The sequence below is a fragment of the Miscanthus floridulus genome, chromosome 5 (genome assembly GCF_019320115.1).
Source record: "Miscanthus floridulus cultivar M001 chromosome 5, ASM1932011v1, whole genome shotgun sequence".
NCBI classification, from domain to species: domain Eukaryota; kingdom Viridiplantae; phylum Streptophyta; class Magnoliopsida; order Poales; family Poaceae; genus Miscanthus; species Miscanthus floridulus.
The window spans coordinates 61,341,772-61,365,565 of NC_089584.1; the positions used below are offsets into that span (position 1 = coordinate 61,341,772).

A 23,794-nucleotide genomic window follows, 5' to 3' on the forward strand; every position below is an offset into this window, starting at 1 on the left:
GGTGCATCTTCAAGGTTGGCGTATTTAAGTGCGTGAGTATTGAATGTCCCAACCTCCAACACCGTCCCCACCACTTATTATGCCGAGAACTGTCGTATACCATGTCTTCCCTGATGCGTGCTCCCTAGATCACGCATCTTAACTACACTGAGTCTGGGTGCATCTTCAAGGCTAGCCTATTGAAGTTGGGTATGGGTGCACTAAGTCTCTCTCCCCTCCCCTCCCCTCCCCTCCCCTCCCTCTAAATCCCTTAGCTTTAGACTGAGTGAGAGAGCGGCAACTCCTTTCGTCCACCATGGTTCATGGCGTACTTCGGCGGTTCCGCCATTGCTGAGAGAAGGCTTTCAAGATTGGGTTCTACAATGGCTTGCTGGTGGCCATTCGTCTTGGGTGTTATAGGAAGTTCCGCAAAGAGATGGGGAAGAACAATACCATCTTCTGTGGCCTGGGTCACCGATGACATGGCAGCTAGGCTCGTTGATGGTTGGTGTTGGTATTTATTAACTTGTCACTTGTTTTAAGTAGCCTATATGTCTACATCTCTTAATACTTTACTAGGTTGTCATCCCTAGTGATGATGGCTGAGATGCTTGTTAGCACTACCTAGCATCACTACTAGAATGATACTAAGCAGCTCTTTATTATTTCATGTGACTAGATAAAATATATAGATATGAAAGGGAAGGGATTTGCAAGCGCACAAATAATATACCATTGTAGCACTTCACCCAAGATTATTTCAGGTATCGTTATTTATATTTTTACTACAGGGAAGGTCAAGCGAGGATGTGTATTGATAACTTATATGATTGATAGAGAAGTAAACCATAACTAATATTCTACTCATAACAGGGGTAAGTCAAGAGGTAAATGTATATGAATAATAAATAATAACAAATCATTAATCACTCAGAATACTCCTATCTATGACATTAGCATGATTAAGTAGAATATTAGATGAATAATTCCTAAGTCATTCGTAATTACAAATCAAAGCATACATTGATTAGTGCAATTACACCTAGCAGTGATGGCTAGTATCAACTTCATATATACATATAAGGGATATTACTAAGGAAGATTAAGAACAGAGCTTGTCTTCCTTCGTACCTAGATCTTACTTGTATACCTATATTCGGGGAGTGGACTACAAAGGACTCAACGGGAGTGTCACATCCGTGATCTACCACATGACTTGGAATATAGGGTGTACCCACAGGTAAACAATGTATAAGTACCATGCTTTACTACTAGAAATATCCACTTCTATGATGAAAATGCTAACGACGAATACGAAATCGTCATAGAAGATTGTTTTTATGACGAATATGGTGACGATCCTGCAACCCTCCCATTCTATGATGAAATCAGGCATCATCACAAAAAACGTCATAGAAGAGCATAGGGTTTCGTCACAGATTACTCGCACGACTCATCTGTGATGATCTCATTTAAACCTCTGACGAATAGGGCTTCGTCCTTGAACTAATTACACATCTGTGACAGACAATATTTGATTTGTAATGAACAGCTTCGTCATAGATTTCCACACTGTACTTTCTTCATCCGACGTGTACCTATGGGACCTACAGTTACTCATCCATGATGCTTGCAATTTGACATAAAAGTCTCCGCTCGATCCTTTCTCCATGTGACGTGTACCTATGGGATCCTTCTCCATCCAATGTTGTTGGCGGTCTTTTCCGATCAAATCTGACTGCCAATTAAGACACAAAAAGAGGAGAAATTAGTAAACTTTAAAACATATGTTTTTACTATTAACAAAGTTCCACATGTATTTGGAGAACATTATTTTGCAGGTCACAAACACAAATACATGAAATAATTCACCGAAAGACACTTTTCGACATTGATTTGCCCAAAAGAACAAGGGAAATGCCCATCAAATCAATTCAACTGGGCAAAACACCACGGGGAAGCAATCCAGGTCCAGCCCACGGCTTGCCACATGAAGATGGTGGTGAGAGGCCACAATCAAGAGGCGGCCGACCCCTAGGGGCGCCCAACCCCTTGTCGGCGCTGCTTAGCCCCTCCTTCGATAGGTAGTGGCATGCTCCCATGCTGAGGCAGTGTAGCCTAGGGTTTTGCACCTAGAATAGCTAGAGCACCGCCTTAGGTCCTTGTATAAATAGAGGGGTACCCCCTTTCTCAACACACCACCACAAGGGAGAAGAGCACACCTCACTTGAGTTAGAGCAACACTCTAAAGGGGCTTAGGCCCTAGTAGCTAGCTAGAGTTGTAAGGAAGAGATGTGAGGGAGAGCTCAGGGAAGCGCCAGACTTGTCGATGTCTCCCCAACTTGTACCTTGATGAGCATCTTACTTCAATGGGTTCTCCCGCTAAGTGAGTGTCCGTGTTTTCTATGGTATAAAGTCTTTTGATTAGTTAAGCTTTATTCTTATTTGTTTGCGGGATCGTCGTTCGCCCTTGCAGCGAATGCTCTAGTAGAAGGGCTCTGATAGAGACGGATAACCCTTGTATACACACTTGAGTAGTAGTCAATAGCGTAGATGTGGTGTCTAGGCTAGAGGCTACCTTCGTGTGCTTTGTTCCCTATGGTTGAGGGGTAGGCGGCAGGTGGTTGTTGATATTTCTTAGCATCACTCTTTACTAAGTTGTCATCCCTAGCATAATGCTAGAAATGCGTTGTTGGTAATTATAAATGACACTTGAAAATTCAGAGGAAAAATTTATATATATATATATATATATATATGCAAGCGCATAGATAATATACTATTGTAGCATTTCACTCGGGAGTATACCAGGTATTGTTATTTATATTTTATCCATGAGGAGTTATGAAGTTGTGTTGGCATAGAGATATTGACAAATATCTCTATACTTATGATAAAATCACTCTCATGCTATGGCAGGGGTAAGTCAAGGGATAAATAAATCATAAGTGTAAGGTAATAATGGTATTTCAGAGATAGAAATCGATACTCATAAAATTTAGTATGGCTAAATAGGAGATTCGTTAAGAGCAAAAAATTCCTAAGTCATTCCTTATTTACTAAGTCTTTTGTACACCCAAGTATATGCACTCTCATCTATAGTATAACTAACTTTGGATCTATGCATAAGGAACATTACTAAGGAAGATCAAGAACAGAGCTTGTCTCCCTTCATAGCCACGTTCTACTTGCTCTACAAACGGGGAGTGAACTACAAAGGACTCAACGGGAGTGTCACATCCACGATCTACCACATGACCTAGAGTGTAGAAAGCATCCGTAGGCAAACAATATCTAAGCACCATGCTTACATAGTGCCGACCACTTAACTCACTCGAGTACTGAGCTAAGAGCTTTGCCATAAATTCATCATCAATCATAACTATATAAAGCATATATCTAGAGCAAACTAGGAACATAATAAATAACAACATAATATTGAAGTAGCACAAAGTCATAAATATAGAGATACAATGGCTATACCAGTCTCCAAACGACAAATCCGAAATCCTGAGCAATAGCCCACACTCTACTTGAACCTTGCTAGCTATCCTATACTAGAAACTTGAAGAACTGTAGCTCTATTCTCTTCTCTCTGGAAACCCTAATTCATGGTCTAATATTGACTTATGGCAGTGTGCTCTAGAGGGGGGTAGGGGTGGTTATATAGGCCGAAGCGTCAATCCTGAGCCCTCGGATCAAACCAACTTAAATAAACAGCATAGATGCAATCCTTAAGGCCGTATAGAACCGATGTACGAAGGAGGGACTGTTAGGTGGGCCCAAGGGGCCGGGCAGCCTATAGGTGCGAGCGGCCCCACCTGGCAGCCTCCTGCCCTCTGCTTCGGTGACGTGGCTTCTGGAGTCCTCTGAAACCTTCTAGGGTAGTTTTCGCCGTGGATAAGCACGATTTAATTTGATGTTTTGATCCCCCTTAACGGTTTTATGAAATAACCCCGCTGAAAACGCAGATTCACCAAAACTCGTGCAAATTATCAGTTTAAACCCCTAAGTCTATGTTGGTGATCATTTTCATGCATTATTTCAAGTTATATTGAAGTTTATAATGAATGATAACTACCGTCAACAAACTCCCACTACAAGGATTCACCTCTAATGCCACACGCACACGATTGGAACACCACTAATTTGGTTGCCATAGAGGGGGTCATATTGCAACCTTTCTGTAAAATGGTTGCAATATGTGACTATAAAGCAACGGACTTAATGTGTTGCAATAAGTGTGGTTTGTCGTTACAATAGACGTGTGCTACTGCAACCATTTTAGATTTGTGTTGCAATTAGTTGGCATTATTGCCATGGTGCTTTGGAGTTGCATTAGTATTGTTTTTTGTTGCAATTACTTGGTGTTATTGCAACTATATTTGATTTGGTTGCTTTTGCTTGTAACTATTGCCATGGTTATTCTAGGTTGCAATAATCTTTAGTGGTGTTGCAATTGCTAGGGTGTTGTTGCAACAAGAATTATGAATGGATGCAATAGCATGTTCCTGTTGCCATGGTTTTTTGGGGTTGTAATAATCTTTTGTGGCATTGCAACAAGAATTATGAATGTATTTAGCGGGCCTTTCTTTGTCTAGGGCCCAGTAGCATATGTGAACGTCATGTTGTAGAGATGCGCGCGGCTCTCCCCATTGATCTTGGGGTCACTCCTGGATCATTGTAGGTGTGCAGCTAGTGCCGGCGTTGCGCTCATCATCACTAGTAGAAATACAACATCGAAAGCCAACTTCAGAGAAAACAAAAAACAGAAAAAGCACCAATAGAAGAGCATATATATAGTGGTTCCCATCATCATATCACTATGACAAATTTACATTAGTTCATGCATACCGAACTTCCAGGTTCCATACCAATTACCAGTTCTCATCGATAGATATATGGGAAAAGGTATCCTAGTTGGTTGTGCTATTTACCGAGTCCAATATCTGGAAAAAGTTTGTTTAATTACTATTATTAACATTTGATTCTATAAAAAATTGTGTATGGGTCCGTTCCCACTGAAGTTAGTTGTACCAATCACCGAGACGGTTGATCTCTTGATGAGGCTATTTTTATTATTATTATTAACATTTGATTATGTAAATAATTCTGTCCAGACCCATGTAATGATAGATGTGCTAATCATCGAGGCATCCGTTCTCTAGATGAGGTTTTTTACTATTAGAATCATTGGATTCTATAAATAATTCCAACCAGCTCAGTTGTGGTAAAGTTGATTGTGCTAATTACATGGGAAAATTATTGTAATGAACGATTGTAAGTTCGCTGAAATTCATGAAGCATGGGTGAGAATTAACAGTAAGAGTTTCAGTGCGGCTATATATGTATACAGAAAGACACATCAGTCCAATGCGTAGAACTATAAAGCGAATAATAGTCAGAAAGTAGCAAATGCCTAATAAACTAGGTATGTTGAACCCTTATTATAGCGAGCCAAACAAAAGATAGCTAGTAGCAGCAAAAGTGAGCCATGATATCACATTTTCTGATTTAGATTGGGACGCCAGACTCACGATATAGCTTGATTGCACCGGGTAAAGTTCTGATTGCATTGGTGGGGTGGAACATGTAGTAGAGCAAGACAGCCCAGAACTCAGATGATCTTCCTGTGTTAACAGCAGTACGGCTGAGTATGTATGGAGTCTAATATATGGTCTCAAGTATGTATGGAGTCTAATATATGGTCTCAAATTAGCAGGCTGAGACTGGAAGAACACTTACAGGGTCAATTGGGGAGGATAATGTCATCTATCCACCGTTGTAGCTGGAGCTCATCCTCAAGAAGTCTGTTTAGGAGATTCCCATGTATATTAGCAGCCTGTTTGACAGAATTTTGACATGTTCTGCATAACACAGTGATGCCATGTCTGTTAGCAAGCAAAGTTTGATAATAGCAATAATGAAAGTGAGCTCTGTAGTTGTGTATATCAGACTGAACTACCTACAAAGGCAGCTAGAGCTATAAGTAACTAAGTTATCTATACATGTAATTTTAGTTTATCATAAGATTGTCCTAATGATAGAAAATTGCATATAGTCTCCTGATGTATAAACTAAAAGGTGAATGGTAAATAGATCCTATTGAAAAGATATATATAATCAGTCTTCTTATCAAGGACAGTATATATAAACCAAATATGCAAGAAATAATATGTTATTTCTTTCTTTGAATAATTTAATATAATTTTGAGAAAATAGCATAATAAAGGTAACAGACAAAACATATGTACAACTAGAAGTTCAAGCTAAAATGCCAGTACACATAAAACTGAATGTACAATACAACTGAACATCCAAACGCCGATTCTGCGCGCCGAGGGCACTGCCTCAGCTACTGTTGCTGTGGAGATCCACTACCGCCGAGGAGGATATCACCTGTAATGCACGATCTGGTAGAAAAAGAATGTTCATAGAAAAAAATGTAGATTAACTAGTCTTTACTGCCGGCGAATGAAAAACACTATACAACTATTTCCTGCTCAAATTGCAAATTGTCAAATGAAAAGAAACTCCCAGTGTGTAATATGTATCATAACCTGTTTGATTTGCTTGTTGGATGGATTGGATGAAACCTTGCCTTGGCATGGAGATTACTTAATGAAGGCGCTCCTGGACTCCCTGCAGATCAGCAAAGCCAATCTCTCCCTGTCTGACTTGGCATGTAGTTCACTAGGAAGGGCAAACAAAGCAAAGAAGTCAAGAAGCTTCGGTTCCTGCCGCAGTGGTTCAAGTTCAAGGACAGAAAAATATAAACAAACCATAAGAAACGAATCGGAAAGACTGGTTAATATGTACTAGCAGTACAGAACAAGTTTGCAAAACAATCCTCCTAAGTGCAATCTTCACAAATCGTGTACTACAAATACCTGGTAAACTAAGTTCCAGTAACTTATCTGAGTTTAGTAAGACAGTAACTATCCAGAAAACATAAATATGAAATAAATATGTGCAGAACATAAAAATATACTGTACTTTTTTATAGATAAAATGCTACCGGGATTGATCAAAGTATCTTATTTGATTACTACTGCACGTGCATACTGAAACCATGATGAAAACAGATGCCTTGGGATCACGTTATAGCATTACAAAATGAAGAGAAATTTGCATCTCACATTTGAACCCTTCCTTGCATAGCGGCACAGATGCAGTTCCTTCTGCAGCTTTCCTCTATTTTACCCCTGTCGAGCTTCCTTCTGCAGCAACATGTATGCGGATGTCCAGAATCCGACGTTCGGTGTCATGCACACTCAGATCTGAGGCAGTGGAAGAACGGGATTGACGAAACCATTAAGCAGGCTGAAAGAAAGACAAGTTAGGAGGAGAGGGAGAGGGAGAACGGTGATCTCACTGGAGGGATGCTGGGATCAATGATGGTGAATCGGTGTTCTGGAGCTCCGCGGGAAAGGACGAGCCGATGCTCCCGACGCTGGCGGCAGACGCGGCGCTCATGTTTGACGCTCTCAAGGATCGACGCACAGTAAGGAGGAACAATCTGCATAACACAGCTGATTATTTATCAGAAATAATCAGAACTAAGATCCAAACACAAAAGTTAGTCATCAAGTATCAGATCGAACACCTAAATCAGTTAGATTCGTTTTTTTCTAACCTCGACCGGATCGAGTGCAGAGGACAACATGTGCTTGCTTCGACCATTGGGAGGCCGAGTTGGTGCCGCAGCGGCGTAAGTCGGAGCAGCAGAGGGGATTTGGGGGCACCGGCCCTCCGGCGCCGCTAAAAGGTAGTTTGGCTTGACTCCGCTCCCTGGACGTGCCGCTGTGCTTGAACTCCTTCCGATCCGCGGTGCCCGTCGTGAGCGCGCACGACGCCATGCACAGAAGGAAGATTGCCGCCGTGGAGGGGTGGACGATGAGGTGCTGGAGACGTGGGAGATGGAGGTGGGAGAAAGATGTGGTCCGCGAAAACGAACGGGTTTTGGTGGTGCGTGAGAGGGCGTGGAAGGAGAAAAGGCACGGCAGCAATGTTTTGACGGCGGAGGGGATTTGGAAAGGAGCGAGCGACTTGGGAGAGGAAACACACGGGGCCGCTGTTTTACGAGAAGCGCGCGATTCAGAACAGCAGACAACACACAATATGTCATAAATCTTTTTACTTAAAAATTTAATATAGTGGTTTTAACATAGCCATGATTCTATATATAATTATCTAGTTTCTATTTACTCAATAGTAGTATTTTAATTTTAATAATAACTGAATATTATCCGTAATTTAGCATGAAAATGAAATTGATGTTTGTACTCGTATTTATATTTCTTTGCTGTTTAAAGATCATTTTTTACAACATGTGTACTTCAATTTCAACTAATCTCAATAGAGCGCTAGAATACACATAGCCTCTGTTTGGTTCTTAAATAATTAAAAACAATCTAATAATAAAATGAGAAACACTTTCTAAATTTTTGTTTTAATTTATGGGATTCAAACATGCCCTTAAATTCCAGAAACATTTATTTATGTAAATAAGCATATGCAATCGAGGCAAATGTGGTAAAGTATGTAGTGCAAACGGCAACCAGGTGAAACACATAAAAACCATTCAAAAGGCATAACACTTTATCGAGTTCTATGGAGTCAAAAGGCTTAAGTTGTATTGGTAATTTGGTGTATTAAAAAATCTTGGTACCACATATAGTTTAAAATTCTATAAGTCGAAAAAACGCAAAAAATATAAAAATTCTAGAAAATGCATTATTGAATGCAAACATAACTAATTGTTTTACATAAACAACCATATAAAATAATGGTTAAATTGTGTTTTTCAAGTAAGTTGTAATGGTAATTTGGCGTATTTCATATTAATTCACCAAAGTTACTTCTTTCCTAAATCAATAAAGTTACTTGAGTAATTTTATTATGGTTGGAGAAATGAAGACTGTTAGTGGGGAGTGACCGAGTGGCTAGAGGTTGACCAATTTGACCTCTAGTCCGGTCCTAATAACTCTAATTAGAAGGATAATGATTGAAGAAGTATATAGTCTCGATGTCTCTATTCTTCCTTCTGACCACACCCATTTTGTCCACTCTCTCTTCTTCCTTATGCCCCACCCCAGCTACTCTGCTCCCTACCCCCCCCCCCCCCCCCCCCCCCGCTCATGGCGCCGCCCAAATCCAACGACACCTATGTGGACTACTCTTATTTTCCAACACTGAAATCTGAGTGGACTAGTGTTAATTCTAATCGAAGAATTGCTGTTGGGTTGGCCTTCATGGGTGGCTTCACCCGACGTATCCATGTGTGCTTGTGTGCTACCGAGAACAGTCGAGAATTTCTCTAGGGTGCCCACAATCCTATAAATGTCTTTTAAACTTCTACTTAATCAAACATCTTTGTATAGCCTAGTAGTAATTCTTCCAACTACAACCCTTGAGGGCCTGGGTTCAACCCTAGCCTTATGCAATTTTTCCGAATCTCCATACCAATTAACTTGGTGAATAATTTTAAAACATTTATACATTTATTATGTTATTTATGTCTAACATATTATCGGAATGAACTTGTAGTGTCCGTGATATTTGTATTTATGGTCTAATAATGGATATAATATATTGGGTTGATGTGGTTAGTTGCCCACATAGGTGATATTGCCTCTCTAGCCAATTCTATCATCTCTACCAATTTTCTAGGTGCACCTTGGTAACTTGATTACATACACATGTTTATACCATCCTTGGAAAAGTATCATAAAGAAAAAAATGAATATTTTTTTATAAAATCATATTAACATCTATTTTCTCTATTACAAATTATAAGTTATTTTGATTTTTTTGATATTCATGGCTTCTATTATGCACTTAGATATACACGTTGTCTAGATGCACAATAAAAGCAATGTATTTGAAAAAGCCAAAAGGTCTTATATTTTGCGTGGGAGTAGAACTTTAGATAAATACATTTTGAAACTTTTCCTAAAAAGTGCTAATAAGGAAATATGTTTCACATGAGCTCATATCTTTAAATATGTGAAAAAGTCAAAACAAGAGTTTATTAATTTTTTATGTAAAAAGGTAACGTTGCCTATCATTCACCTTGAAACCTACTAGTGGGTAGGAAAGAAAGGAAAGTGTGTTTTCAAATAAAGCATATATATTTTAAAAATACTAAAACCCTAAACTCATTAGAAAAGTAGCTTTTCACCTTGTAATATGTGGATGAAATTTCAAAAATAATCTAACGGTATTTATTTGATGTCACAAATGTTGGTATCTTTTTTCTATATACCGGGTTAAATTTAAATTTATAATACTGGTTCTATAAAACTCTTTTCTTAAATATTAATGTATGGGGGTATAATAATATATTATAAAAATACTATAGTAACCTTTTAGCAACAAACACATTTTAAAACATTGAAACCCATCTTTTTACCATGTAACTGTATTTTATTTGTGAGTCCGGGAGGAAACCAAAAATAATTTTAACAGGCGGTCAGGCGCTAAGATTTGGGCAAGCCACTGCAATGAACCCGCCACATACACAAATTTTCAAGTTAGAATGACATTTCTGTCCAACATGTCAAGTACACTTGACGCTGCATCGAGGGTAAATCTATAAACTCAGCGATGCATTGTGTACGTCCCCTCGGTCCCCGAATCCCAATCGATTCCCCTGGAGCGTTCCCATCTGTCGCCGACCCCCAAAGCCACAGCCCACTCCACCCTTCGCAAATCGCAGCAGCCACCGCCGCCGCACAGGTTCTTCGCAGCAACTGCCACCGCCGACTCGCAACTGGCGCCGCTGCCTCACGATTGCAGGCGCCGACGATGCCCACTCCGCCGGTCTTCCCCGCCGACGAGCCGTCGTGGCCGCCCCTTCGCAGGTGCCGATGCTACCCACTCCACCCGTCTTCCCCGCCAACGAACCCACTACACCTTCCTCCTCGCTCTCCCACTCGTACGATCCCCTCGGCTGCGGACCGGATCAACACCATGCCTCCTAGTCGGTAGGTAGGAGCAAGCACACGGCAACCAGCAGGTAAATTCGTGTCAAGTGCTGCGTGTGTGGTGATATCCTTGCGATTTTTGCCTTTCTAGTATCCTGTCCTGCCTTTTACCACCATATTCTGCCTGGTGTAGCGCGCAGTTAGGGTTCTGGTAGTTGATTAGTGAGGCCTGAAAGGGTTAACCTGTACTTGAAATGAATGGGCCCTAGTTCTTGAAATTTCTTCGGGCTTTGGTGCTGTTCCACTCTTTAGATTTTTACTGATCTGTTTGATTAGGGTCTGGTTGGGTCCTCAGGCGACACATTTCATTGTTCGCATGCTGCAGTCTACAGTAAATTTGAGGTACATATGTGGGCTGTGATGTGGCTAGTGTTCGATTTGCAAAAATTGGACTCGAAACATCGGTCATTTGCAGATTTGACACTAGACCCATATTCATAGACACAGATGGATCCACTTATCATCCACCCGAGTGTCATCATAATCAAGGAGTATCTTTCGAGTGTCATTTTTGCAATTTTTTCGTGTTGTTGATATGTGCTCTTGTGATTTTCCATGTTGAGGTCGAACAGAAAGGATATGATTTTTTTAGAATTGATATTGTCTTGTCTATTAAATTTGGCTGAGGCACTGAGAATTGTGATCCACTTAAATTCTAGTGACTTTGAAACATGAGTCCATGCTAGCCTGTTAGTTTTTTGTTGCAATACAAGAGTCTGTTGTCCTTGCTTTCTGCTGCCTGACCTCAAACATCAAAGTCCATGGTTAATTTCTTTTATGCATATACAGAGTTGCCAACTAGTGAATATGTAATAGTGAGGGCTCAAACAATGTTGGGAAGAATGATAAGGAACAATCATGTTTTTTTGCAGTTTATGTCTCCGAAACAGATGCGTGATGGAGTTCTGTATGCAGCTTTGCGGTTCTGGGAGTAGTTCTGTTTTAGTCTAAATCTGATGTTTGTCTGGTGTAATGTCCTTGGTGGATATCCCTGTTGAGGTGCGGGGTTGTTTTGGTTTGACACTTTATAGCCTAACTTCTTGGAGTTTTTGGTAGTTTGATCCAGGCATCTGTTCCCTTTGTGACCATTTGCTTGGATCAGTTTATATTCTGGCATTCGTCATTACTTTCATTGCGTATGAAACTGTGAACTCGATGTAATTTCGTTGCTTTGGTCATGAAATTCAGTTTTACCGTTGTGGAAAAAAATGTCTCTGAAACAGATGTGAGGAGTAAGGACTAGTTCACTGCTAAAAGTAATTATTAGTCTGGAAATTTCTGCTCTTTGTATATGTCGAAGTCAATAAACTCTGCAGCTTAAGTGGCCAGCTGTAAATGTAAATTGAATGACGCCAACTCTATCCTTGTTAACTGTTCTGCTAGTTGACACAATGCTGGTCTTTACTGCATTATTCTTTTATGTTTACAATTCTATTTGAGGTTTTTCTTGTCCAAAATATATGTGAATGGTTCCTGATCTTCGTTGCTTGGGTGATCAGTGGGTAGGAATTTGTCAGGATGGGAAGCAAATCGGAGAGCATGCTCTCAAGAAGAACAAAGCGAGTTGATCCTCTTCGAGGACTGTGGAAGTATGAGGGAGCACTGGCAAGCACTACTGGACTTGTACGCTCTTTGCTTCTCTGAACTCTGAACATTTTTCCCCTCTGAACTCTGTAAGCAGTTAAGCACTACTGGAGTCCTTGAACAATGTTAATTGGAATAGTGCAGTGTGAATGGGTAAGATTATAATTTGTAGTAAGTAGTGAACCTGATTAATTGGAATAGTGCAGCTTGAATGGGTAGGTTATTGCCATATTCATTCCTGTGGCAAGAAAACCAACAGTGTGTAGTGAATAATTTCCTTGTGCTTAGGCTGAATGCTCAAAATCATGAACCTGAATGCTCAAATGTGGTTTCCTCATTGTCAAGGACAGACCAAGGAACTGAGAATACTGATCACATGTCCTTTAATCAATTTGATGTTGTCGAAGGTTTCTCTGATCACCACTACACAAATACTTCAGCAGGAAAGGTATGCTGTCATTTTGTGAACATTTTTTCCTAATATATTATATCCAACCACAATTTTCCCACCTCATAATGTGTGACCAGCTCACCAAAGATTGGGTGAAGGCAGTCCAAAGAGAATGGAATCTTCTACAGAAAAAACTTACCTAGTCAGTTTATGCTGATTGCATTTTTGTCAACCTTTTGTTTCCTGTTTTCACAAAACTGCCATAAATTATAGTTACAGAGAATTCAAAGGAGACACCATGGTGGCTACATAATCATAACTTTTATAATTTTAATGAAACTTCTTTTCCATAGTAATCTTGTCATGCTAGCATGTTACACATGTTCAGAACTAAGTATTTTATGTTAGGCAACATTCAGAAATGTAAGAAATCTGGATTTGTGAAATCATGTACACTTATGCCACTCCTCACACATGTCATGTCTGTACGATTGATATTGAAGCAAATAATCCGTATTCTTAATAGGAGAATTTACACCTGAAATCAGCTGATCTTTGTCACTGTTAACTTGTAGCATTTTATTGAAACTTATTTTCCATACTACTTTTGTTGCTGTCAACTTATAGCATTTCGAAAAGTTACAAGACAGACTTGAAAACCAAGAGGCTGAGACGGAAGCTGAAAGGGAAGAACATAGGTGTTAGATTCAAGAAATGAAGTTGGCAATGCAGAGGTGAATTTTTTGTAACTTCACTTCCTGTGTACTTTAGCTCATTTAATGCGAGCAACCAGAGCGAACATTTGAACCTGCAGATGGTAGCAGAATACATTGTCATTGTTGTAAGGAAAAAATGATCATATAACCTTTTAATGGGTAATTTTACTTTGGATGAATTTGCAAACCTATTAGTCTTTAGTTTATGATTTCAAATTGCTTGCCTTCTAAATGGTTCAGTCCATGCTACTATTGCCAAAATAATACAATCAGTTTACTTGATGCACATACCAATGTTAATGATTTTTTTTTTCAGGAGCAAGTTAGAGTTTGAGTGGAGTGCACAACTGATGGGATGGTCAACGTCAAGCCAACCTCCTTATCAAAAAAAAAAAAAGAAAAGGAAAAACTTCAAGCCAACCTTTGCTACGGTGCTAGACATAGCTTATTACATTTTGATGTGTTCAAACTAGCTAGTGTGTGTTGGATACCTTATGTGTTTCAGCTGTGCGTGTGTTAGCGACTAAGTTTGACATTGGATGGTTTCATTAATGATTTGTACGAACAAAGTATATTTTGGTTTAATGGATGGCTAAATGCTTCATTCATTATATATTGTTCAGTGTGCAATTATTGTTTGAAGCTATCAAACAAGCGTTGCAGTATGGACTATCGGCATAATAATTTGGTGTTGCAATATATGCTATACCAACAAACAGACTGTGTGGCAAACAACCTCGTACCAATGAAATAGTGGGCGTGGCAAAAGAGTCCAAATTTTAGCGACACAATAGTAAGTGTGGCAATAGTGGGTCTAAGTATAGCAACCAAGTATTGATCGTGGCAATAGAGAGGCAATCTCTAGCATCCAAACTTTTATTGTGGCAATAGAGGGTTACACCTATAGCAACCCCAATATTTAGTGTGGCAATAGAGAGGCCAACTGTAGCAACCAAATATTTGTCATGGTAATAAATGGTTTTACCTATAGCAACCATAGAGATAGCGTGGCAATAGAGGGTCCATCTATTGCAATGCTATTGATGCATGACAATAAGGTCTATTGCAACACCAATTGTCATTTGCCAGTGCACCTATTGCCACTCTTTGGGTGTGTGGCAACAGGTATCTTTGGCAATGCCAGGTGTGTTGCAATAGTTATGGTTGCAACACCCACGGTGGTTGCTTGTACTATGGCTTGCAACACTCCATTGTGTTGCAACAACATTCTATTTTGTTGCAATAGGGGAAAACTTATTGCAACATCAAAATGAATGGTGGTGCAAACTTTAGACCACGGTTACAGTGGCAATGCCTCCCAACCAAATTTTTGTGTTGCAGTTTTATCTATTGCAACCATTTTTGGCATATTGCAACACTTTTAGGCCGTTGCATCAGGGATAAATCCTTGTAGTGTCCCCCAAGCTTTACCTTTGCTAGTCCCTGAGCAAAGCTAAACTTATCAATGGATCAAGAGTTTAGGATCTTTGAAAATATTGTAGCAACTCCTCAAAAGTACACATGCATTCAAACAAGAATTCTCCTCCGGATTAAAACAAGCTGGTCTATCTTTTAAACTTTCCCATATTAACTTCAACTATGGGGCTTGTAGCCTTCACTTGGGTCTTAAGTAATTGAAAGACAGAACGATCAAGCCAAGCACTATGTCTCATGTTCTTTGTTCAACCATTATTCTAGAGTTTTTGCAAGTTTTCAAAATAAAACTCAGAGATTTCATTGTATGACACTATCAAATCTCTCAAAATATGTGGTATTTGTGGATCCTCACCAAGGCAATAGTAATGTTATGCGTTTCTTTTCCTACGACTAAGGCTTATGTAGAGCTCATAGGAATGGTGATGACATGAAAGAGCATTCTTGCAATACATATATTGTAAAGTCAAACCTCAGATCCAAAGAGAGTTAAGTCATACAATCAAATCAAGATGTGTGTGGAATATATGGTGGCTAACTTAAGTCTACTATGCTCATTGAAAACATATCTCTCTTTTGATACTTGAAAATATTTGCAAGAAAACATGGGCTATCTTATTCATCTCTTTTTTAGGCAGACATCTAAGTACCCATTGTTTTAAATATCTCAGACACTTGTCCATTTTTTCTCAACTCTTTTTTTCTTTTTTTATGAATAACTTTTGCATAGCCCATGCTTTTTTTCTATGTAGCAATTGTTGGAGAGATAGTAACTATAACTTGGAGCATCTATTTGATGGAAACCTATGAAGCATATTTTTGGTGTTTTCTCCCGGTGTAGAAGTAAAACAATTCTTTCTCTTTTTTAGATGGATCTAGATGGAAAGCTTGTTTTTGCGCCTACTCCCAGTGTAGGAGTAGTGCATATGTGGGTGATGTGTACGTGATCTTGATTTTAAGAGCATGACAATCCTCTCATAAGGGTCAACAAATCTTGACTAAACTCAATGCAAAACAAGTAGCATATGAGTGGAAGTTTTTCTAACCTAAATATAAATATGTTTGGCTCTGGTAGGAATTCAAACTTGTCATACAGGATCTCATCATGTGGAATTTTTATATTTTTCAAAAGATAAATCTCCAGAACTTTAGTATCACTTGGAATAAGATAAATAGCAGCTCAGACCTTCTCATATCATATCTGTTAATTACGTAGACTTAGATCAAGCATTGCTACCCATGAGTTTCAAGTTCAGAGCAAATTTTCATGTCAAATCAATTTCATCCAAAACTCGGGAGAATTCCAAGCTAAAAACTAGGTACTTGAAAGGAATTACAATAGAGCAACTATTCATCATTTCTATCTTGTGAGATCATCTACAAGTTCTATTCATTTATTTGACTCTTAAAGATAAGAAACTAAGGCATACCTTGAGCAAATTAAACTTAAAGCAAACTTTGTACATACTAATATATATAGAAGATAAAGGCAAATTTTTATTTTTGTTTTCTTAGTTTTGCCTTTTTTTTAATAATACAAACTCAAAAATTAAATAAACTAAAGAAAATAATAAAATACTAGAAAGAAAACTTACCTGATGTAATGGGGGCTCCTCCCCCAAGCTAGTTGTTGCTGCGGTCTCTCAAAAGGGCGGGTCTATGTTGAGACCCTAGAATAAGTACTGCCAATTTTGGTTCTCCTGCTCCTGGTGTTGCTGGATGGCGGCAAGGCATTGTCCTACCTCTTCTTGCCACTGGGAATGTTGGCGTAGGGTATTCTAGATCTTATGCTAGTTCTCCTCAATGGTGGTGAGCTTGGTGTTGAAGCGAGCGTGTTCCATCTGCTGCTCATGGTAATCCATGGGCGGCAGATGGTGGCCCATATGCTAGTCATGATAGCCCGTGGGATGGTCATGGAAGCCACGAGTAGAGAAGGACATGCGTCTTCCCTGGTAGCCGCTAGAGACCTCATAAGACTGCTGCTGGTAGTAGTCAAAATTGTTGTCCTACCATTGCCCACTTGGGCCCTATTTCTAGGAACTCTCTGAATGATGCAGAGAAGGCTGCTCCCACCTAACATGTTTAGGTTGGTGCATACGAGAAGATCCCGGCTGGTCCCAACCCGCATGCACAGGATGGTGCACTTGGGAAGGTCCTGCTTGATCAAATCCTGTGTAGCCGGTAAAGGTAGGGCCTTCTATAATGGGGTCATCTCCATGGTATCGAGGCTACGGGTTGCGAGTGGTCCTCGCAGAGGCACTCCTGCGAGGTGCTTCCTCCTTTCTCTGCAAATCAAAGACAAATGAATCCACTACATATAGACCGAGTTTTTGGTCTAGTAACGGGAACTCGGTTGTATAATCCACATACATCTTGACAAGTTTCCTGTCTGAAGAGGACCGTGACGCCTAAGAGGGGGGGGGTGAATTAGGCAACTTAAAATTCAACTTCTTAACTATGGCCTCTTTTTCCACCCTTAGCAAAACCAATGCAAAAGATAAACTATCTAAATATGCAACTACGGGTTTGCTAGTGTGTTGCTATCTCTACCGCAAAAGGAATAATACAAACAATGTAAATGCAGAAGCTAAAGAACAAGTTAGAGATTTGCAAACTCCCATCGATGACTCTGATATTTTTACCGAGGTATCGAGGAGCGCACAAGCTTCCCTCTATTCCTCATTGGAGCCCCTCGCAAGGAATCCCTCGCAAGGGCCAAGCTCTCGGTCGGGTAACTCCGTAGATAGCCTTGGGCCTTCCCCATGGGCAAGTCGGTCTTCGACGTGCCTTCCGGTAAGCCTCTCCTGGATGCTCCCCGCTGTCTTCACTATCAAGCTTCCAACTGAAATGCCGTGGGACTTGTTCCCTCCGGTACACAATGGCGGCCACACCACAAACGCGGTTGGTGTGATCTCACAAGACTACAAGCCCCTCCGATGTACAACAATGGTGCGCACAAGTACTAGGTAGTAAGAGGTATGCAAACCTCACTAAACACTAGGCCTAAACCTAGATCAAGTGCATAAGCGGTGGTCTAATCAACCTAAGCACTTCGCAAAGCACCTATGCTAATCACCTAATGAATCACTAAGCACTATGCAAGTGGAGATCACTAAAATGGTGTATCAACACCCTAGATATGTTTCCTTAGCTCCACACATGTTAAATGGTCGGTTGGGGGTCTATTTATAAGCTCCATGGAGAAAGTAGCCATTGGGGATGAAATCCTGCTTTTCTGCTACTGACCGAACGTTCAGGTCGTCCTGATCGGACACATCCGGTCATCCCGACCGTTAGAGATGCAATCAACTGATCGGACGCTGCTGGCGTCCGGTCACATGCCACCGGATGCGTTCGGTCACAATTTCGTCGCTCTAGAACCTCTCTATACTCGATCGGACGCTGCAGTCTGCGTCTGGTCGATTTGCCGTTAGCGTCCGGTCAGTGCTAAAAGTGTTGTCGAGATGATGAATAGTGCCATCGGTGTTTGGTCACTTTACTATTTAGCGTTCGGTCACTACTGCTGACGCCTGCTGCTATCGAGCTTCTTGATCGGAGCATCTGGTCGCTGTAAGACCAACGTCCGATCACCTCTGTGAGCTCGTTTCTTCGCGATCTTGCGTTTGGCTTAGTTCCTATCTTTGTGCTTGGACTTTGCTTAATATCTTGGGTCTTTTCTTGTGCTTCTAGGGTCTTGCTTATGGTGTTGATCATCGGATCATCACGTCGCCTTCGTTCAAGTCACGTCTTGCACCCTATTGGACTACAAAACAATCACTTGCAAATTCATTAGTCCAATTTGGTTTTGTTGGTCATCAAACACCAAAATCCAAAGTAAATGAGGCTAGTGTCCATTTTCCTTACACCGTCTCTTCCCTTTTTTAACATATGTGCATGGTTAAAAATAGTTATAATCAATAAGCCAATGGGAATGACAATATAAGTAACATAAGCATTTTCTAGCAGGCCTAAATTTTTAGCTATGTGGGTGACCAAAGAAGTGCACCCAACATCTCCCTTAAAACTAGGAATTTCTGTCCAATGATTCATCATGAATTTTACGAGTGAGACCTTTTTCCTTTTGATCATGGCATAAAGCAGTTTTAGTTCATCATTCCTAATAGTGCAGAAATCACTTCTAGGAAATAAGGAAAAGCCTAACCATTTATGCATGAAGCACAAAGTAGGGTGCTGAATTTCATTGGTGCGAGGATGGTAGCAAACAATTTCTTTTGAAATCTCCCTCCAAAACTTATTCCTATCAATGTCTTGTATAGCAGAGTCTACGTCAATTATGCACTAAGAATGAAATACAAGAAGTTCGCTAAATTTTTTCCAGGGAATAGAAAATTCTTTCCCAAAAAGTCTAAATGAAACTTCTGAACCGGTGGGCTGTAGAGTGCACAAGAATTCAATAGTAAAAAACTTACACCCCAGCTCATCAATTTCCCAAGCATCCACCCATCCTATGGTCCTAAAAATAAGTTTGAATTCAACAATCATACCTGTGGCTTGGAGTAGGGCTGGATCATAAGCAGGAGTGAGGATGAAATCCCGGGTCTTCAGCTTCTTGTAGGTGTTCTTCTCACTATCTCCCTAGAGCTTGAGTTGCTTCTCTTGCAGAAGAACGTTTCTTTCTGCGGGGGCTGATCGAGATGGTGCTCCAATAGCAGGAGACAGTGGATCAACCTCCATGTTGGTGTTTGCTTAGGATGAAGAACTACTCGTTGAACGGAACGACATCACCTGCTTGAGTTTGCTGGCGATCTTGCTCATTTTCCTGCAAAATAGAAAAAAACAACACAACTTGTGGAACGGGATTAGGAGATGAAAATATTAGTGGTTAGCCATCCAGAGTCAGTAGTTCGAGGGTTAGTTGTCCAAAATTGCCTAATAAATTTTCTAATCAAGATTTTGGCGCGACTTCCATCTTAATTCTTTTTAATTCCCTCTCTTGATTTGGACCGCACTACCACACTTAAACTCTATTTGTCTGTCTCAAATTTCAGTAGCACCTCTCCTTCTCTTTCTCAAGATTTTTGCACTACTTTCACACCCAAACTTCCTCTCTCTTTCTTACTCCAACACTACTTCTTCTTAAGAAAAATTCAACTACAAAATTTTGAAATGGAATTCCAAACTCAGGAGTTGTGTTGGAGGCCAAGAGTAGCAAGGAAGGAGTGGGATTTATAGAGGGGGAGGTAGCAGTCCGACCGGCCAAGTGGTGGGGCTGGCTGGCCCCACATCATGGCCAAATGGCCCCTCCATTTTCCTGGTGGACCTTTAGTTCACCCTTAAGCAAAATATCAGCTCCGTTGGTGCTTCTTTTAGTGGAGATATGACAGAATGGAGTTGAGTGGGAATGGAGGTGAATAATGGAGGTTGAGTGGAGATGGAGGTGATGGGTGGTGGTTGAGTGGGTCCCATGTGTCTCCGGTATTTCTACCATATATATGTATAAAAATGCAATGCAAAAATATTTTATGATACTATAAAATATAACAAGATGAATGATGGTATTTTTAAATTTTTATGCCTCCACGGTAAATGTTTCTTATGGGTTTTTACTCCATAAAAATTATTTACATGGGGCTTAAGTTTTTATAATGCCATGATGAGAATTTTTGTTTCATGATGCAGGTGTTGAAAAGTAAATATGCTAAGATAAAAATGATTAATGCAGTATGAAAAAGTAAATATGGATAACTATCGAGTTACCTCCTAGCGAGGGTTCAAAATTTTAAGTCTACCGAACCGGACTTCTCCGTTCGGGTTTATTCTTCGGTTGCATCAGTCGGTCCCAGAGATGAAGACCTTAACAATTGCACTTGCTTTTCGAAACCACTCCAAATTAGAGCATTGTTCTGGTCTTGGCTTGAAGGCGAATCGCTCTTCCTTCCCATTGATATGGAATTTAATTTCTCTGGCTCTGACATCAATGTGAGCATTTGTAGTGCTCAGGAAGGGTCTCCCAAGAATGAGGGGTATCTTCATGTCTTCTTGCATGTCAAGTACTTCAAAATCTATGGGAACGAAAAAGTTTTGTATTTTTACCGAAATGTTTTCAGCGATTCTTGTAGGGTAGTGGACCGATTGGTCGGCTAGTTGCAAGCACATTGATGTTGGCATGAGTGTTGAATAGTCGAGCTTGTCAAAGACCTTTTTGGGCATGACACTGACACTTGCTCCAAGATTGCATAATGCATTCTCAAAATTCTAGCTCCCGATCAAACAATCGATAGTGGGACATCCTGGATTCTTCTTCTTAACAGGTGAACTGTTTATGATGGCCGTAATACACTCCTTCATTATCTTGATTACCTCAGTGGAAGGCAGTGGTCTTTTGTTGTTGAGGATGTCTCTAAGATACTTCATGTAGGTAGGTACCTATATGGCATCTAACAACAAAATATTGATATATAACTTTTGAATTACCTCTACAAACTTACCAAACTGCTCATCCATTTTGGCTTTCCGATTTCTATGTGGAAACGGTAGGAAGGTCATGTCATGATAATCTTGTTGTAACTCTTGCTCTTGTCGCCCAACTTCTTCAACTTCATTGGTTCTCTTCTCCTCTTCCTGCACTACCACTGGTGTCTTACTTGTCCTTGTCGGATATAGTGGATCACGAGTAGACTTGCCACCTCTTGTGGTAATGGCGTTTACCTTCTCAAGGTTAGTGGCAAAAGGCAGAGCAGTAGCCAACTGGGTTAATTGTAATTCTATCTTTTTATTATAGCTTAGTTGGTCTTTTATGACGGAAGAAAAACTATCCATTTTAGTATTTATGTTTTCTAGGACCTTATCATTAAAAGCAAGCTTCTTAGAAATATTCTCATTAATCCTGGCTTGTTCTAAGATTAAGTCTCTTAAGGATGGTTGCTTAGGAGTATTATAGTAATTACCTGGATACTTACCTTGGTAAGTCAACCATTGTTGTTGATTCCACCCTTGTCTTTGTTGTGATAGAGCAGAATTGTTGATGACAATGTTTGCATCCTTCTGATATTTAGGGAATTCAACCCCCAAGTATTCTCCACATGTGTTTAGAGTATTGAATGCATCTTGAATGGCCTGATGATCTTTCTTGTAATTGGCTCGCTGTTCAAGCCTATTTAACAGTACGTCCATCTTAGTTGACAGTGCACACACCTCTTCTAGTACTTCTTCACTCTTATTGCATAATTGAATGTTGCATGATGACTAGCCTTGATTAGAGGCTATCTTTTCCATAAGAGTTTTAGCTTTTCCAAGGGTGAGTGACATAAATGATCCTCCAGTAGTGGCATCGAGTTGTTCATGAGCTTTTTGAGTTAATCCATGGTAAAAGCCTTGCATGAGCAACCAATCTTTCATCCCATGATGAGGATAATCTAAAATATATTCTTGGAAATGTTCCTATGCTTCTATAATGGTTTCTCCCTTCTACTGTTGGAAATTGGAAATCTTTCCTCTTAAGGCATTTGTCTTGCCTACAGGGAAGAACTTTTCTAGGAAGGCCTTTGAACACTTTGCCCATGTGTTGATGTGATCTTTGTTGATGTAGAACCACTGCTTCGCTCATCCCATAAGTGAGAATGGAAACATGCGAAGTAGTATGATGTCTTGAGCAACGTCCTTGATGATGACCGTGCTACTTATCTCCAGAAAATTCTGAAGATGAGAACTAGCATCTTCATGTGCCGTTCCACTGAATGGGGTAGCTTGCACCATGTTGATGAGGCTTGGCTTGAGCTCAAACTCAAGGTTGTTGGTTTTAAGTGTTGGTACAGTGTGAATGTTCTCAATGCTTGGAGTAGAGAACTCACGCAGGGTCTTATCAGCCATAGCTTCCGAAACTGGTGTTGAGCTTCCTCTTGTTTTGGTTGATTCTGATTGATGGAAATTATTGGAAATCATAACCAATCCTGCAATACCCTATATAAGATATGAACAAAGACAAACATGGGTAAGCCTGATAAAGTAGAGGTGTTTTGATTTTATCAATAAGTATTTATTTAGTCAATTCGCTTAGCCATGTGCCCCTCCCCAGCAACGGCGCCAGAAATGCTTGTTGACATTTCTGAGCATCACTCTTTACTAAGTTGTCATTCTTGGCATGATGCTAGAAATGCGTTGTTGGTAATTATAAATGACGCTTGAAAACTCAGAGGAAAAATTATATATATATATATATATTAAAGTATCCGTAAGCGCACAGATAATATATCATTGTAGCATTTCACCCGGGAGTATACCATATATTGTTATTTATATTTTATCCATAGGGAGGAGCTATGGAGTTGTGTTGGCCTGGAGATATTGACAAATATATATATACTTGTGATAAAATCACTCTCATGCTATGGCAGGGGTAAGTCAAAGGATAAATAAATCATAAGTGTAAGGTAATAATGGTATTTTACAGAGATAGAAATAAATACTCATAAAATGTAGTATGGCTAAACAAGAGATTCGGTAAGAGTAAAAGATTCCTAAGTCATTCCTTATTTACTAAGTCTTTTGTCCACCCAAGTATATACACTCTCATCAATAGTATAACTAACTTTGGATTTATGCATAAGGAACATTACTAAGAAAGATCAAGAACAGAGCTTGTCTCCCTTTGCACCCGCATTCTACTTGCTCTACAAACGGGGAATGGACTCCAAAGGACTCAATGGTAGTGTCACATTCGTGATCTACCACATGACCCAGAG

At 40.0% G+C, this 23,794-nt stretch overlaps 1 protein-coding gene, 1 long non-coding RNA gene and 1 other non-coding gene across 8 annotated transcripts; 2 read left to right on the forward strand and 1 right to left on the reverse strand.

The window, feature by feature from the left end:
* Positions 1–1,391: 1,391 nt before the first annotated feature.
* LOC136452235 (uncharacterized) lies at positions 1,392–8,011 on the reverse strand. Of its 6 annotated transcripts, none has more exons than XR_010758778.1 (6): positions 7,616–8,011; positions 7,355–7,498; positions 7,119–7,259; positions 5,725–6,672; positions 5,517–5,609; positions 1,392–1,717 (listed from the first exon to the last, which is right to left on the reverse strand). It is a non-coding gene; the product is annotated as an uncharacterized lncRNA (long non-coding RNA). The 6 variants fall into 6 exon arrangements; XR_010758783.1 differs by lacking the exon at positions 1,392–1,717 and adding an exon at positions 4,474–4,701; XR_010758781.1 differs by lacking the exon at positions 1,392–1,717 and having other exon boundaries at positions 5,238–5,609; positions 5,725–6,392; positions 6,540–6,672.
* Positions 8,012–9,119: 1,108 nt separating this feature from the next.
* On the forward strand, positions 9,120–14,060 carry LOC136454690 (uncharacterized). Its single transcript, XM_066455024.1, has 6 exons — positions 9,120–9,260; positions 10,586–10,844; positions 12,467–12,590; positions 12,840–12,999; positions 13,570–13,676; positions 13,975–14,060. Exons 1-5 carry the CDS (start codon positions 9,120–9,122, stop codon positions 13,645–13,647), a joined length of 762 nt encoding a protein of 253 aa, XP_066311121.1. The 3' UTR covers positions 13,648–13,676; positions 13,975–14,060.
* An 8,389-nt stretch (positions 14,061–22,449) lies between these two features.
* LOC136455785 (small nucleolar RNA R71) lies at positions 22,450–22,556 on the forward strand. Its single transcript, XR_010759252.1, has one exon. It is a non-coding gene; the product is annotated as a small nucleolar RNA R71 (small nucleolar RNA).
* Positions 22,557–23,794: the final 1,238 nt, after the last annotated feature.

Bases quoted from the DNA above. Each gene is read 5' to 3' on its own strand.
- LOC136454690 (XM_066455024.1), top strand. From the start codon at position 9,120: ATGGCGCCGCCCAAATCCAACGACACCTATGTGGACTACTCTTATTTT. The intron at 9,261-10,585 runs GTGTGCTTGTGT...CTATAAACTCAG, and splicing joins GCTTCACCCGACGTATCCAT to CGATGCATTGTGTACGTCCC. The intron at 12,591-12,839 runs GTACGCTCTTTG...CCTTGTGCTTAG, and splicing joins TGGCAAGCACTACTGGACTT to GCTGAATGCTCAAAATCATG.